General features: G+C 43.0%; 2 protein-coding genes across 4 annotated transcripts in view; one reads left to right on the forward strand and one right to left on the reverse strand.

Annotated features, from left to right (window-relative positions):
• Positions 1-10,115, reverse strand: part of LOC103133914 (lysine-specific demethylase 6B-like) — a 27,356-nt gene extending 17,241 nt beyond the window's left edge. The window contains exons 1-4 of one of the 2 annotated variants that reach the window (XM_007545893.2): positions 9,927-10,115; positions 5,741-5,857; positions 2,553-2,609; positions 934-1,057 (exon numbers count right to left, since the gene is read on the reverse strand). In XM_007545893.2, the coding sequence (XP_007545955.1) occupies positions 934-1,052 (119 nt within the window). In that variant the 5' untranslated portion in view covers positions 1,053-1,057; positions 2,553-2,609; positions 5,741-5,857; positions 9,927-10,115. Of the gene's footprint in view, positions 1-933; positions 1,058-2,552; positions 2,610-5,740; positions 5,858-9,286; positions 9,556-9,926 lie in introns of those variants that run through there. The other variant, XM_007545894.2, reaches the window with a different exon arrangement.
• Positions 8,532-15,098, forward strand: part of LOC103133915 (endonuclease domain-containing 1 protein) — a 19,039-nt gene continuing 12,472 nt past the window's right edge. The window contains exons 1-2 of one of the 2 annotated variants that reach the window (XM_016668294.1): positions 8,532-8,946; positions 14,841-15,079. In XM_016668294.1, the coding sequence (XP_016523780.1) occupies positions 14,894-15,079 (186 nt within the window). In that variant the 5' untranslated portion in view covers positions 8,532-8,946; positions 14,841-14,893. Of the gene's footprint in view, positions 8,947-13,386; positions 15,080-15,098 lie in introns of those variants that run through there. The other variant, XM_007545896.2, reaches the window with a different exon arrangement.

Raw genomic sequence — 15,098 nt, forward strand, 5'->3', positions numbered from 1 at the left:
CAACTTTATAAGTTTCGCCTTGAGCTTATTCCCCATCGTCCTCATCGCTAAATGTGATGCCAGGGCTTCCCTTTGATGGCTTGCTAAATATATTTTGCATTCCAACTGCACATGAACGCCTCATAATTTCCTCCACTCCTAGCAACAAGATGAAGATGAGCGCACTTCTTTCTGTCTCTTCAGCACAGCATATACTGATCTCTATGAGCCAGGGACACAGCATGGTGGTTTCTGTATTTGTTTTTTATTTTGGAGAACATTGATTGTTCTTTGCAGCTGCATGACTTATTCTTTGTTTAAGCAGGTGAGTAACCCCTCCGCCGCCTCTAACATTGTGAAAGTTTTATTCATGCTCAAATAAAGTCATGCACTATTATACATAATGAGGAATGTTATCCCTGGAAGAAGCCCCTGTTTAACTCTTGTTCTTGGAGGATTATGAAAGTTACTGTGTGGTCCTTATCAAGCGTGACGAAGACAATTTCAAACATACTGGAGACAAAAGTATTTAAAAAAAAAACAACCTTGCACTAGAAATGCCAAAAGGAATCAAACACATTGTTTGCTATTTAAACGCTGACACGGTGGTTCCTCTCCTGAAGTAAATGTTTCGTCTTGTTTTGCGCTGATACGGTGCGGATGCTGCGAGGGAACGGTTTGTGCTTGCTTGCAGTAAGTGAGACGTTTTGAAATTAGCAGAACCACAGCGACGTAATTCAGAAGAGTGGTGTGCAACCAACACCACGGGCATTTCAAATTTAATGCACAGAATCTCACTTCTTCACTCGCGAGTGGGCATTAGTTTTCGTGGGTTTATCTGCTGAGACCGATCTGTCGCACCTTTAAATACACACATTTGCTAGGTACCTTTTAGCACTTATTGATTCGAGGATAAAATGTCAAAACATTTTGTGCAGGAGTTGTGCAGCTGACCTTTGTGGGTGGCTCCAGGGGCGACCGTTTACAGGCGCCCATTGTCCTCTGTTAGGCCCTCCAGTTGGGTAGGGGTCCCATGTGTTGCGGCCAGAGTAGAGCTCCGCCGGGTGATACATGCAGCCTGCAGGACAGATGTCGCCTAATTCAGTCAGAGGTTTCTTCAACTTCGCTGTAACACAGACCGCTACAGGAGATCCTTCCTGCCCACGGCGGTCACAATCTGCAACAAGTCTTTTAAGAGCCTCTAGTTAATAAGAGTTACAACAATAAAGTGTTTTTGAATTGAATTGAGTATTGTGTGAAATTTATCTAATACTAAATCAGAGAAAAACAAAACAAAAACAAACAAGCTGCGATACAGCAGCCTGAACAATTACTAACGCTGCTGTTAAAAAGATGTGCAAAAAAAAATTTCATTGCAACTAATTTCTTAATTTTTCCTGGGTGATGAACAGGACAATCCATTCAACTTGCACAAAATTGTGTTCGGCCGTCTGGAAACTCGCCTTTATCTACAGTATTTTAAAATAACTGGGACTGTAAAAAAAAAAAAAAAAAGGTAAAATGATCCATTCCTATAGAAGGATGAGACATAAAAGCAGCAAAATGTTCACTGTGAGATACTACTGCAGTAACATTTATGTTGTTTCCCAGGGGTGTAAATATAACATTTCTGTTAACCGCCAGGCTGAACAAGGAACCGTGTTTACCTCAGCAGAACACACAGTGACCAGGGCGGTAAAGGAAGTAAATGAAAATCTTCAAAGCTGCAGCAAAGAGCGGCATCTTGGAGGTCGACAAATCTCCATTTTACTCAATAGATGAAGTCTGTGTGCTAACTTGTTATTTGGGAGTGATGCTAAGTTAAAAAACAAACAAAAAAGAAACTGGGCCTCTTCTGTCCTGTGTAAGGTTTATAAAACTCTGCTGGAAAAGTGTGGAAGACTGAACTTTTACTTTCACAGCTGGGTCTTGTTTGAAACGCAACAAATTCAGGCGAAAGCACCTTATTCCTCCTATTCAGTACGGTGTCGGATCTGTGATACCGAGGCCTTGTTTCTTTTCCTAAAGGTCGTGGGAACCTTATTGCACCATATAGAGTCACAAATGTTTTGAAATACGAGGACATTTTAAATAACAAATATCCTTCTTCTATGGCTAGCTTAGTTTCCAGGCCTTTATCCTACAAAAAAAAAACCCTGAGGGTTAAGCTGCAAACATTATCTGGATGATCTGGACACATTGTTGAGAGAGGAATGGTTAATTATGTCTCTGTGTAAACTCTGACCTTGTGTTTACAGTGGAAAACTAAATGTTGTCATGTTGGCAGAAGGAGAAGGACAAAGTATTAACAGCTGGGGAGTCAAGAATTTTATCACCAGTGACTGCTAAAAAACAATTAGTTTCTAATTCTCATGTTTTCTCACTAAATAAACATAATAAAGTTTTTTTTTTTTTAATGCAAGATTATGTAACTGCCTTGAAAGCAACATTTACTTAATAACGTTTGACACATATTTTTACTGCAATGAAAACATTTTTTATTATTTTTTATTTTTTTTGCCTTGCATGTACTTTTGTGACAGCTGAAACAAGAACAAATGTTTCGCGGTTACCAGTCTTGGTCGGTGTGTAGCGGTCCCTCCACTTCCCACGTGAGCGCAAGAGACAGTCTGCAAACAAAAACACACGCGCACACACACACACACACACACACACACACACACACACACACACGCACGAGAAAGAGAGAGAGAGAGAAAGAGAATCACTCAGAAAACATCTCCACAGGGCCCGTCACGCACATTTAAAAGACACAGAACTTTTAAGCTTAAAGTCTCATCATGTGTTGCTGTGACCAACGCACACCAATGGGGCTTTTTGTTCTTGCGTCTCTCTCTCTCTCCTGCTGTATTTTCCGCTGCTCCGTATCTGTGCAGCGGTCGTATCGTCCGCGAGCAACAGCAGCGCTGCTTGTGAACTCGGGCTTTCCCTAATCAGTGGCGCCCAGCAGTCACCACACAGCCGGTGGCCATTCAGAAAAAACAAAAACAAAAACCAACAACAACAAAAAAGCAAGACGCGCTCCATGGCAACCTCACTTTAAGGGCAAAGGAGGAAAATGCAGATGCTGCGGGAGACACCCTATGTTTGGGTTCATCCAGGCCGTTCGGTTTCACTACTTTTTAATCAGCTGCTAATTCTGCGGATCTGTACTTCCTGTCTCGCAAACTGCTTTAAGTGTACCCATTTCCTGTGACACAGTGAGCACTGTAGCTGCCTAGAAACCACTAAAACACACACACACACACACACACACACACACACACACACACACACACACACACATACGCAGTCAGGTGTTAAAACTGGCTGTTGTTTCGGTTTAATTTCCCCCTGTTTTTGCACTTTACTGGACTCGATGTTTAAATGAAACAGACAGGTTTGGTTTGGTTTGGTTTTTTCCATGAGGAAGTCTTGTGCTGAGAATCACACTGCTGATGTGGTGATAAGGCTGCTCCTCTGTATGCAGATGCTCCCCCGTGGCTATTTATAACACACACATGAAGAACGTTTCACCACTTCCCTCGCGGCGCGTTCAGTTGTACTACATGTTTTTGCTCCACAGGTTTGCTTGTGGTGCGACTGACTGATGCAGCTGCTGCACTGTGTTAACCTTTCTGTGAGCGCTGAATGAAATTAAGCAAGCAATAGCCCGACCCGTTGCCGGAGCAACAAAAGACCAGACGCTTCTTCTTGCCCGTTGCTTCGGTTTTTTTTTTTTTTTTTGAGGTCGATTACTCGATTTAGATGTACATTCAGAAAGACGGAGAAAACACAACGAGTCAATATTTGCATGCAGAGCTTATTTTGCATGTAGTAACAAAAGGCCGCAAATGCACTTCCAAAAAAAACAAAAAAGGCTGTTAGCAAGCTGTAGAACTTTTGCACAATTTTATGCACAAGTAGCGCGTATATGAAGTGGAATATTGCACAATATTCAACATTTTCATGCATAAAACTAATAAGTGTTAAATGCACTTGCATTCAGCCAATCTCACTCAAGACTTGAGGCGTATGTCTCCACCGAGAAATCTATCTGGAGGCTCTCCCTTTGTCCAGTCCTCTTCACTTAGCAACTCAAGCTGACTTCAGATAGGATTATGAAGTTTTTAAATCGTATTGCAGTCAGTTGGATTTAGGTCGGGACTTTGATTGAACCGTTCTAACACATTATTCCATCGTCTCCCTGGCTTGACGTTTTGGGTCCAGTTACCTTTTTGGTAACTTGGTAACCAGGTCAATAACATTCTCCGGTCAGATTCTTCATTCTTTCTCGATGGGGGATGATGCTGCCGCCACAGTGGGAACAGTGACATGCAGTATTAGCATTTTTGCATGTTGGTTGAGGCGGACAGCCATGTCTTTGTAGGTTTGCAGGTGTGCCGTACAATTTCCGCATATTTACAATAACGGTCTGGACCAGTGTTTCTCAACCCTGGTCCTCACTGCATGTTCCAGAACAGCTGATTCAAATGACTGCATGACCATCAAGTGCTGCAGAAGCCTGTTAATCACCCAGAGATACAATTCAGGTGTGTGGCAGAAGAGAAATGCCTAAAACATTCAGGACAGGGGGGCGGTGAGGACCAGGGCTGAGAAACACTGGACTGGACGGTGTCCTGCGAGACGTTCGAACTTTGCGTGGCGACAATGTCGTGTTGTGCAGATGCTTCTCCTGAGCTGAAAACTGCAATTACAATTTAGATTGCAATTGATCTACGTCCTCTGGACAATTTTCTTTCTTTATCTTTACATAACGTCCCCACTTCCCCCTATGACCTGTAGCATTTGAGCTGCTTTCCCTAAACATACAATGTGGAGCTCAGGGACATCTGGCATCCATCCGACTGGTCAAATACATCATAGATGTGCGGGGAAATGAATGCATGACACTTAAAATGTAGCACCAACCCAAATATCACACTCAAAGAATCCTTTGCGATTGCGATGTTACCCACACTCAACCTACAACTTGCTGATCCAGAAACCAGCATTTTGAGTCGGCCTTTTTCTTTTTTTTTTAAAACACGGCGTCCGCGGATCGAAATCACGGCTGCAGGACTTTCGAGACGACGGGCAGTTCACTTCGACGTCCAGCTGTCCCAGGTCACAAAGAAGGTGGCTCTGCGCTGAACCCGTGGCCATTTCTACTCGCGAAACTGCGTGTACAGTTTTGCGGCACTTTTGAGACAAAGACTCGCAAGCGACTGCTGAGCCTGGGACCCAGAGCTGCTTGCCTGCACCAGCAGCAGACCGACCATCTGTCGTCAGCCCGCCCCGTCGCTGCACGCCGGCAACACACACTTTTATTTGCCGCGCCGTCCGCGGAGCTGTCGGTCGGCAGCCGCAGCTTAAGCTCGACTCCCTCACAACAGCGGCTCTGTGCGTCCAATATTGAAGCCATATGCGGCGGGGTTAATTCAAGACATCTGGAACCCAGCCTCCAGGCCAAATGATCTCATGTGCAAAATGGGTGAAGTTGCTGTTGGGTAAACGTTCTCCTTCACGGTGAGGCAACCTTTAGGAAAGAATGTGCAGGACAAACAGTTTCACCCCGCAGGAGTGCGCTGCAAGAAACACCTTTTGTTTCAAGCAAAAGGCCTACTCGGCCTATAGGCTTCCTGCTTTCCATGTTGTCACCAAACACTTGCTCGCCGCACTCTTCCTGTTTGCCGAGTGTAAATAGGAAGCGTTTATTTGAACTCTAAACATCAGGGTGCTTTGTGTGAGCCGGTCCTACCTTACAGCGACCACCGAGAGACAAGAGTTTCAGGTCCGGATTTTGACGTTGCTATCGGGACAGGATTAGAAAGACTCCAGACCAGTGCGGTTTCAGATCCCTTTAAATAGCTGCGAGCTGGTAGGGGGAGAGAGAGAGAGAGAGAGAGAAAGAAAAGCACACAAACACAAATAGTAAGAAGCTGTAGGAAATGCCATAGACAGTTGGTGCACAGATGTACATTACAGGAAGGTTTTATTGTTTCAAATCAAAGGGAGTCCCTTGGGTACACCTGTAACTCCCTTCCTGTTTTATTCCTATCTAAGTCATCCCAACAACATGTACACTTTAACAAATGTGACCCTGCAGGGCAAAAAAAGAAACAAACAAACAAAAAAAAAAAGCAACCTTTGGAGGGCATCCAGGCAATTATTTTATTTTTTTACTACCTGCTTTTCCTCTTCATGGCACCGCATTTCTGCTTTGAAACTTGTGTCAACAAGGCTCCCTCTTTTTTATCTTGATACCTAATACCCCCAGTCTCCTGCTTTCTCTTTCTGGCAACGCGAGCAGCTCTGCCTGTGTCTCCACCCTCCCTTCTCTCGGCACGCTGTGCCCCTGTATCCCTGGCAACCGATGATATCATTTAGTCCAGAGCTGGGAGGAAGGCCTCCAGCGAGGAGGGGAGTGTTTGCGTTTGTGTGCGATTTTTGACACAGAAAGGAGAGGTTGTGTCGGCGGTGGGGGCAGGAGACCGTCTGTGGGGGTTTTTAAACTTCAGCTTCAGCTTTTTTCTTTTTAAGGGACTTATAAGGGACAGGCTAATATGAAAGTGCTTTGCATAAACATAGCACAGTTTCAGAGTATTCCCTTGAAAACACAGACAAAGGTATGCAATATCATCCAATTGCTTTATTTTAAATAGAAAACCCCCAATTGTCTGCAGAATGCTTCTAGAATAATCTGTTAGTTCAAGTAGCCACAATAACAGATGCGCCGATCAAGTTTTCCCTCATCACTACCAATTTTGATTTTCTTTCGGGTCTGACCTGTTGACTCATATTTCCCTTTTCTTCCTAAGCTGCTGTCACACTGTTCCCTATCTTGCCATGTGCGCCAGAATTAAAAACAAATTTATATGAACATGGGTCACAAAGCAGCAAATGAAGGAAATTAATAGGACTGCATGGATCAACAAGTTCTGAACAGGGCATGTATGCAGAGATCAGTGGTGTGGAAATTCACACTATTCTGCTTCACCGTGACCCGGTTCATTGCTGCTCTCTTAAGCATTTCACTTTTACATATTTCCGGATCACCTGGGGACAAGCGGCCAGGTACTGACTAGCCAAGTTTATCAGACAGTAAGTCAGGGAGGCAGTAAGTTTCACTTTCATTTTCAAGCATCCAGTGCCTGGAGGTGAGTAAACTATCTGGATAAGATAGCATGAAATGAAGTCACTTTACGGGTCGCTGCTGGAGTCGCATTGACTCTTGGATTGATCCCATCAGCAGTGAAGGATTTTTCGACTTGCTTGTGTAAGCTGCAGGGTTCAATTCTGAGGCAGGTGATGTGACGTGGGCATCATGTCTTCCAACTCAAATGAAAGGCTGACGGACGACAGCGTGACATCAGTACAAGGACTCTACCACACAGAGGAGAAAAAATGCGTCGCACGTTCTTTGAGTAGACTCGAATCAGCAACATTACACTGATCCATTGACGGACGGAAAAATCTGATTCCTCAGTTTACAGCCATCGGCAGGTATTTTGATTTGCACTGTATTGTACTGTAATATACCGCATGCAGGATGTAAAAAAAATGCTAAGAAGCACCCATTTAATAGAATTAGCAATTAGAGCTGGTCAAGGAAAAATTGGTCGATTCTGATGTCTGGTCGACTGATTTCTGCATCTCTTGTTGCAATACCAGTATCAATCAAGTTTACTTATTTTTATAATACATAAACACAAACACTCCAGCAAACACATACCTATTAGTTTCAGAGCTGTAGTTTTTAAGGGTTATGTTTTAGTTTTTAAGCGTCTTCAGTTTCCCAACGACGCCTGCGTTTGGAAGCAAGTTCAGAAAGACGGATTGCTGCAAAGTCAACAACTCAACGCAATCAGCTGGACACCCTCATACAGAGACTTAGTTCTTCCTCAGCTGACATCAAGAACTGAATTTAAATGCAGTGCATTATATCTAGGCTGGAATTTAAATGTCAATTGGAATTTATCTCCGTGACCTACTTCAACTGAATTAGAAGTGCTTGCTATTAACGGGCACAGCATTATTACTGAAAGAGCCAAGTTTCTCTAATGTTTCCTTGCAAGCAATCAAAAGTGCTGGACTCTTATGGAAGCCAGCTGACCAACAGCATCCAACAACACGTGGGGGGAGGGGAAGCAACCTACTCTTCATGAAGTTGGAGAAAACGGAGGGCACTCTAAAGGTTTCTTTGTGATCTTTACAATAAATACAATGGGGAATCTTTGTGTTTATGAAATCATAACTTTTAAAAACCCCCAGAGTAAAGCTTTGATGCCTGTAGTCTGCCCCGGGCGACGACTGATGGGTGAGCAGCAATATTCAAAGAATGTGGAGAGCTAAGTTTTCATTTCTAAGCAGATTGACATTAGAAACACCACAATCATGCATAATCTAAGCTAGCTGCAGCAAAGCCACTGCAGATGTGCATCTTTTGCAGCGTGTGCATGCGTGTTTTATGCAGTGGATCATGCTCCTATACCATAAAAGGGAAGGAAGGTCTGCCACATACACACACACACACACTCACACAAACACACCATAGTTGCCTCTGGTGGTTTCTTAGCCAACGCAAGGAGAGGACAGGCAGAGATCAGACCGAGCGGAAGCAACAAGGTATACAGACAGACTGGACGCCGACTGGATCCCCCACCAACACCAGCAGCGCTACCTCCCCTATAGCCTCGCCGACTACATGCACAGTTCCCAATCAGACGCAGACATGAGCCGGGCTCAAATGCTCACATAGCGAACGTACAGTACGAGCCGAATATCAATCGCTTAGTTTTTTCTTTCCTTCTAAAAATAACATCCCTGCTTGCTTGCATTGCATTGCAGACCTCCGTTTCTATTCGCCCCCCTCTTCTCCCTATTCCAGTTAACAGCAGCTTCTGCCGGCATACGCTCCATAAAGCTCACCCCCTCCGAGGGGGTGCTGGAATGTACCAAGGCAAGGTCAGAAACACCAGAGAGGGGTTTGTTGCAAGAGTGTGAGTGTGTGTGTGTGTGTGTGTGTGTGTTGTGTTGTTGTTGCAAAGAATACAAAATGTCCAGCTTTTTGGGGGGAACAAAGACTGTAAAGCATGCTGGCAGGTGTGACGAAAGACTGTGCGTGCACGTGAGAGAGAGAGAGAGAGAGTGTGTGTGTGTGTGTGTGAGAGAGAGAGATGCACAGCTGGTCTGCGTGGTGATTGGTAACCTAGAAATGGCTGTCCAGGTGGTTATCAAAGCCGGTAATCAACTGAAGGCATAAATATATATGAAACAGGAGTGATCCTGGCGACAGCCGCCTTACCTTTGACCTCCTGGGTGAGCATGGCAACCATCTAAATGTGACATTTCTGCTGGAAGCAGCAAAATCCGTTTTGACGAACGTTGTTGGGAGACCCGTGCAACATGAGACACTGTCCTCGTTATTCTAAATTAGGATCTAATCCTTGCTCTTCCTACTCCAGTTTGCACACAAACACAAACTCGCATTCAACAGCTCGATGTTCCGGTTTGCAAAAAAAAAAAAAAAAAAAAAAATCGAACCGCAAGTGTAACCGCAACAGTTTTCCTTCACTACATTCATCATTTCACATTCCTCCTCTCAGTGTGGGTCTGCACGTGAGCGCGTGTGTGTATTTGTGTGTGTGTGTGTGTTTGTGTGTGTGTAAGCTTCATGCATGAATGTGCAGCAGCCTGCAGACGTACACTGCAGTACAGTCATCGAGAGACAAATCATTGACAGAGCACAACATTAAAACACACCGAACGATCCGAGAACTGAGATGGAAACAATAGGAAAAACACACAGAGGCAGACACACACACACACACGCACACACACACACACACACACGCTTCTACCCCAACACACAATGCATGCAGTAGATTTCCATTCACCACCATAAAATAAGCACATCAAGTTCCTCCTCTGCATTCCTCATTTACCTCTCTTGGTTTTTTTTTTCTGTAGGTTTTTTTTTTTTTTTTTTTCCTTCAGGGTCTTTGGTCCAGGCAGCCCTTCTCTCCCCTTTTTCCTCCCTTTCTTTCACTCCTCGCCACCTTGTCTCACCCGATCCTCTCCTCTCTGTCTCTCTTTCCCCCCTCGCCTCCTCTTCCTGTTTCCACTCTACTCTCTGATGCTGGGGCTCTCATAGCAGCACAGACTGATCCACGTGCACAGAGGGATGGCGGGGCGGGCCCACGAGCTGCCAGTCAGAGGGGCCGGAGCCAGTCAGGAGGCCGGGGGCCCCTCTCATCTATCACAGGAGGAGGGGAGGGGAGCAGACAGAGAGCAATAAAGAGGGAGGTAGAGAGAGGAGGAGGAGGTGGTGGTGGTTGGGGGGGATCTTTAATTCTCTTCCTGTGTGCCTACGTGCGTCTGTGTACAGTATGAATGTGGATGTGAGGGAGCTGGAACCCAGCCAGTACAGTAGAGGAGATATTTTTAAATGCGCTTTATCTTTACATTTATCTTGGATTTGAAATATACGCTGTTGTTTTCTCTCTCTTTTTTTTTGAGTGTGTGTTGAAAACTGAGACTTTTCCCCTTTTTTTGCAGCAATTGTGTTTTAAAATTCTCCTCTAACGACTAAATTCAAGGAGAAAAACTTACATCATGCATTTTATTCCAAATGATGCAAACTTTGTGAAATGTGTGTGTGTGTGTGTGTAGCAGAGTAAAAATGGTGACAAGAGGGGCTGCCAGCTCAAATGTCAAGTGACAGGACAACCGGCGGAGGAGGGGCCTCGGTTCTCCCTTCGTGAGGGAGGGTCTAAAGTCTTTGTAGCACACAATATGAGACCAGCCAGCACTCGCTCTTCTGCTCATTTCACCCTTCACTGGCCAATAAAAAGCAGGTAGAGCTCTCGGTTGGGGGGCCCTGGAATCACAGCGAGAGGTCGAGAAAGATGGAGACCTGAAGACGAGCTGGTGAAATGATAGAAGCAAACCGGTGATCAATTTTTATTTTTTATGTTAGCTTAGATTTATTTTTATTATATTATTATTATATTTTCTTTTCTTTTTTGTTTTAGTTTTTTTTTTGTTTTATTTTATTTATTTATTTTTACCTCTGAAGTACCATAGCAACAGCACCCGGATCAGTCTGAACTCTCATTGGTTAGCCTTCAACCCCATGTGGGTATTCAGACCAATGAGCAGGCTCCTACAGCTCCATATACCAGGCAGGCTGCTAAATCACCCCCCCTGGCGGCTCAGACGAGGCCTGCAATGACCCTCACGCGGTAGTTTTCAACAGAAACACTAGTCCAACTATTTCGACTTTCTGGGATCTGCAAAATTTGTTCCAGGCAACTCTAGCAGTCAGAGTTTAAGTAAAAGACACTCCGCTGAACTCCACTTTCATACTGCAACAAATATCACGAAAGCTGGAAAAAAAAGACAAATTTGATTTCAATTGATAAATTATTTTAAGGTGCTGAGAAAAATCAGCATCTTATACATTGTTTCAACTTGAAGTAGGAAAGGTTGAAAAAAGCAAGAAAGTCTAATCAGAACAAACTCCTTTCAATGTGTATTTAAACAAAGAAATGGAAAACCTTGCTGCCTTCACTGCCCCAAATAACTGTCTGCCATATTGTGAGTGGCACTGAAACGGCTCTCCACTCACGTTCACCTCAGAATCAAATGCAATGAATGATTAGAAAAGTTTCTGATTAGAAAGTTTCCTGATTAAACGGACAGTATGTTTACATTTAACAATTATGTGCTAGTTGCTTTTATAATTTTATATTTTTAATTCTGAAAAAAATGTGGCATTTGATAAAATATGAAACAAAATCGCAATAAAGTAAGAACAATTAAAAATAATATGCACTTTTTGGCCCTAAATTAAAAAGGAATTGTGCCAAACTGCTAAATAGTGTACTCGAGCTAAATAGATGTATTAACAAAGAAAAACTTTTGCCAATAATTATTATTTAGGGGCAGATGTAAAGCTCTTGATTCATCTTTTTATTCATCACATTAATAATAATATTTGTATGTATTTTATTTATTCAAGAACGATGATAAATTAGGAATCAACCTTGCTATTTGGAAGGGGGTGACCAATGAGTTTGAAGTAGTATCTAGTTCAGCAAAAAGTATATACTGCCTCTATGTGGACAAAGTTAGGTACTGCATATTGATGGAGCTCGTTATCTGAACATGATTGAAATGTACATGTTGAGCACCATGGTCCTCAAGCCGTGGTTTGGTGTGTGTTTGATGGCACACACCGAAATGAACGATAACGAAGACACAAACAGCTAAAAGGAAGAATATAGTTCAAGTAGTGTGATTTTAGCTTCATTTCAAATTTGTCAAGTGTGAAGAAAAGTTTAGAACTCCAGGTTCAAGGAAGAAATGCTGACAGCAATTTCTGAATTTATCTCACACATCAGAACTTGGGTTTGGGAATTACTTTTAAGCTCTTTCAACAAATGATGCAGTTCCATTGGACAACAGTTTCTTTCTTTGTTTTCTGTCTTTACATGACAAACTAGTTGATAATTACTTCTGTGCCACTTTTTAAGAAAACGTTTTTCAAACCTGTGGTACAGAGTAACAAAATGCGATATAATAAGAAATATTTACTCCCAGAATTAGTTAAGCATTTCTTTTATTACTTAAACTATTCTGCAGCTTGGCACAGTTCAAGCTTCTGCATTAATGCTTTGCTGATATGATCTGTTTCAACATCTTATCATTTAGGTTTACCTTTTTGGTTTGTAAAGCACCCCGGTACACAAATAATCTAAAACAAACTGACTTGCATGCCTATAGTCATGGACAGACCTTGTGTCGGAGCAGCTTCTCTACTAGATTGCTCACCGATCACATTCAAAGCAGACGAGGCTTTAAACTTGACGCATCATCAAGTTTACATGATACATCATCGCTAAAGTGATTTCATCATCTATTTGAAAATTGTATTATCGACTCTTGTTTCCATCGTTCACACTGAAAATTGCTACATGGAGGCAACTAAGACCTACCAGCTGTTGCCTTTTGCTAATGAAGAACTGAGCGATAGCAGCAGTCCGAGTCGCTGCATCACAACCCGTCTTCCTCCCGGCACCGGGGAGCAGCAGTGGGCAGCCGAGCCGGATCTATACTTGGTCCGAATTTATAATTCTAATTGGTAAAAATGCTGACAGTTGAAAAATGTCTGTCCACATAACTGCATCATCAGCCCCGGTCGCATAAGTTATGATTGTCATAACTCAAGATTAGATCAGAGAGGCAAGCTGCTCCTAACAACACTCAGTCACTCAAATTGACTTATTAGGGCAGTGAAGGATTGTAGCCAGGGCTAATCTGACAGTTTACATTTGCATAAAGCAGACTTTAGCAGAGGGCAGCCCGGCAGCAGCAGCAGACACTCCAAGTCATTGGAACTGCATTACTTTTTGTGTGCTTAACATGTCAAACCAATCAAGACAAATGTTCCTTTGCAACTTTTATCAGCTAAACTCAAATACAGTTGTGGTTATATATAAATATTTCACCATTGTTACCAATAACTTCTAGCCCTTCAGAGTAAGTGTGAAAAATAATGTCTGGTTCAGGTCACTTTGGAACATAAAGCCGATAAACAGTATTTTGCACGCAAAGACAAGGCTAATGAGCACGGATTGTTAAAATTTGCAATATGGAGGTTGTTGTGAAAGACTTCAAAACGCGGTGGATACAGGAAGACGCATTTAGAGGTGAGCTGCCATTTGAGGTGAACGTTAAGAGTTTTGCTTCGATATCATGTTTCTTCTGCCACTGGACATTTTTTATTCCCAGTCGAAGAAAAGTCTCCAAAAGCTTATTATCTATGATCATAAAGACCTGTCAAAATAGTTTATTGTTTTTTGAGTTGAACTATTAGATGCTGGACCTGGCAATGTGTAAGGACTACTAGTCCTCCCTTGTACTTGCTCACAGTCTTTGCCACTTGGTATTCAAACTTTCATGTGTTATCTCCCTTTACCAAGTGGCTTATCCACCATTCAAACCAAGACGCAGAGTATCTTGAGTCGCGCTGGGAACTTTGGGCCTTTTGTTCACAACTATATCAGATTAGTCAGGTTTGCATTTTACAATTATGCAAGAAACACTGGGCTGCACAGTGACACAGCACAGGACTGTTACCTTGCAGCAAGCAGGTCCAAGGTTTTAATCCCAGATGGGGCTGTTCTGCATGGAGTTTGCATGTTTTCCCAGTGTGGGGACTTTGTCCCAGAGTGCAAAAGCATGCACGTTAGGGTAAATGGCCTAATTAAATTATCCTTGGATATGTGCATGCATAGTTGTTTGCCTTGTGTCATTGTAGTGACCAATCCAGGATGTGCCCTACATTTTCACCTTTACCACTAGAGTTAGATATCACCCCCTACAATCATCAACCGAGTAGAACTGAAGAACTTGAGTCTTGTTTCAAATCCCAGTGGATGGGCATAAAAAATATTCTGAGCAACGCATTTTAATGCCATAAATTTCATGACATTAATCATATAAAACTGGTGTCTTGGTTAGAAGGTAATATTCAACTCAAAGATGAAGAAGCTACCTAATACAACCCAAAAAGTCAGTTTGTTGCAAACTACAGGTTTTTCTTCAAAGTTTTCAACAGTTGAGTTCATGTTAAGGGCAGTGACATGCCCTTAACGCCTACATTAACTCAAGGCTTACTCTCTGGAAGCACACGTCCAACTTTGCATATCAGCTGTGTGATATTTAAATTATAACGGCAAGTGTCTCATTTTGCACAAGGGCAAAGGAACGAGTCATTGAGGAGACAGGCACAAACATGAGGATGTTAACTTCTTTGGTTCTTGCTCTTACGGCCCTACCTTACCTTTCATTAGCAACTGTTGTGCAAGACTTCAATCATGTGGAGAGATGCAAGGACTCGCTCTACATGGGGACGCCGCCACGTGGGATTGTCGACATCAGGCTAAAGAAGATCTGCCAACGCTACGCAGACAAACCTCGATATGTGACACTGTACGATCCTCACAAACGGATCCCGGTTTACTCGGCTTATACCTTCAAGAAAACAGAGGGAGACAGTCGTGTGGACTACCCCTGGATGTACGAACCACAGGTTAGAATCTTTTAGATTG

This window comes from Poecilia formosa, unplaced genomic scaffold, assembly GCF_000485575.1.
Source record: "Poecilia formosa unplaced genomic scaffold, Poecilia_formosa-5.1.2 Scaffold14, whole genome shotgun sequence".
Lineage (NCBI taxonomy): Eukaryota > Metazoa > Chordata > Actinopteri > Cyprinodontiformes > Poeciliidae > Poecilia > Poecilia formosa.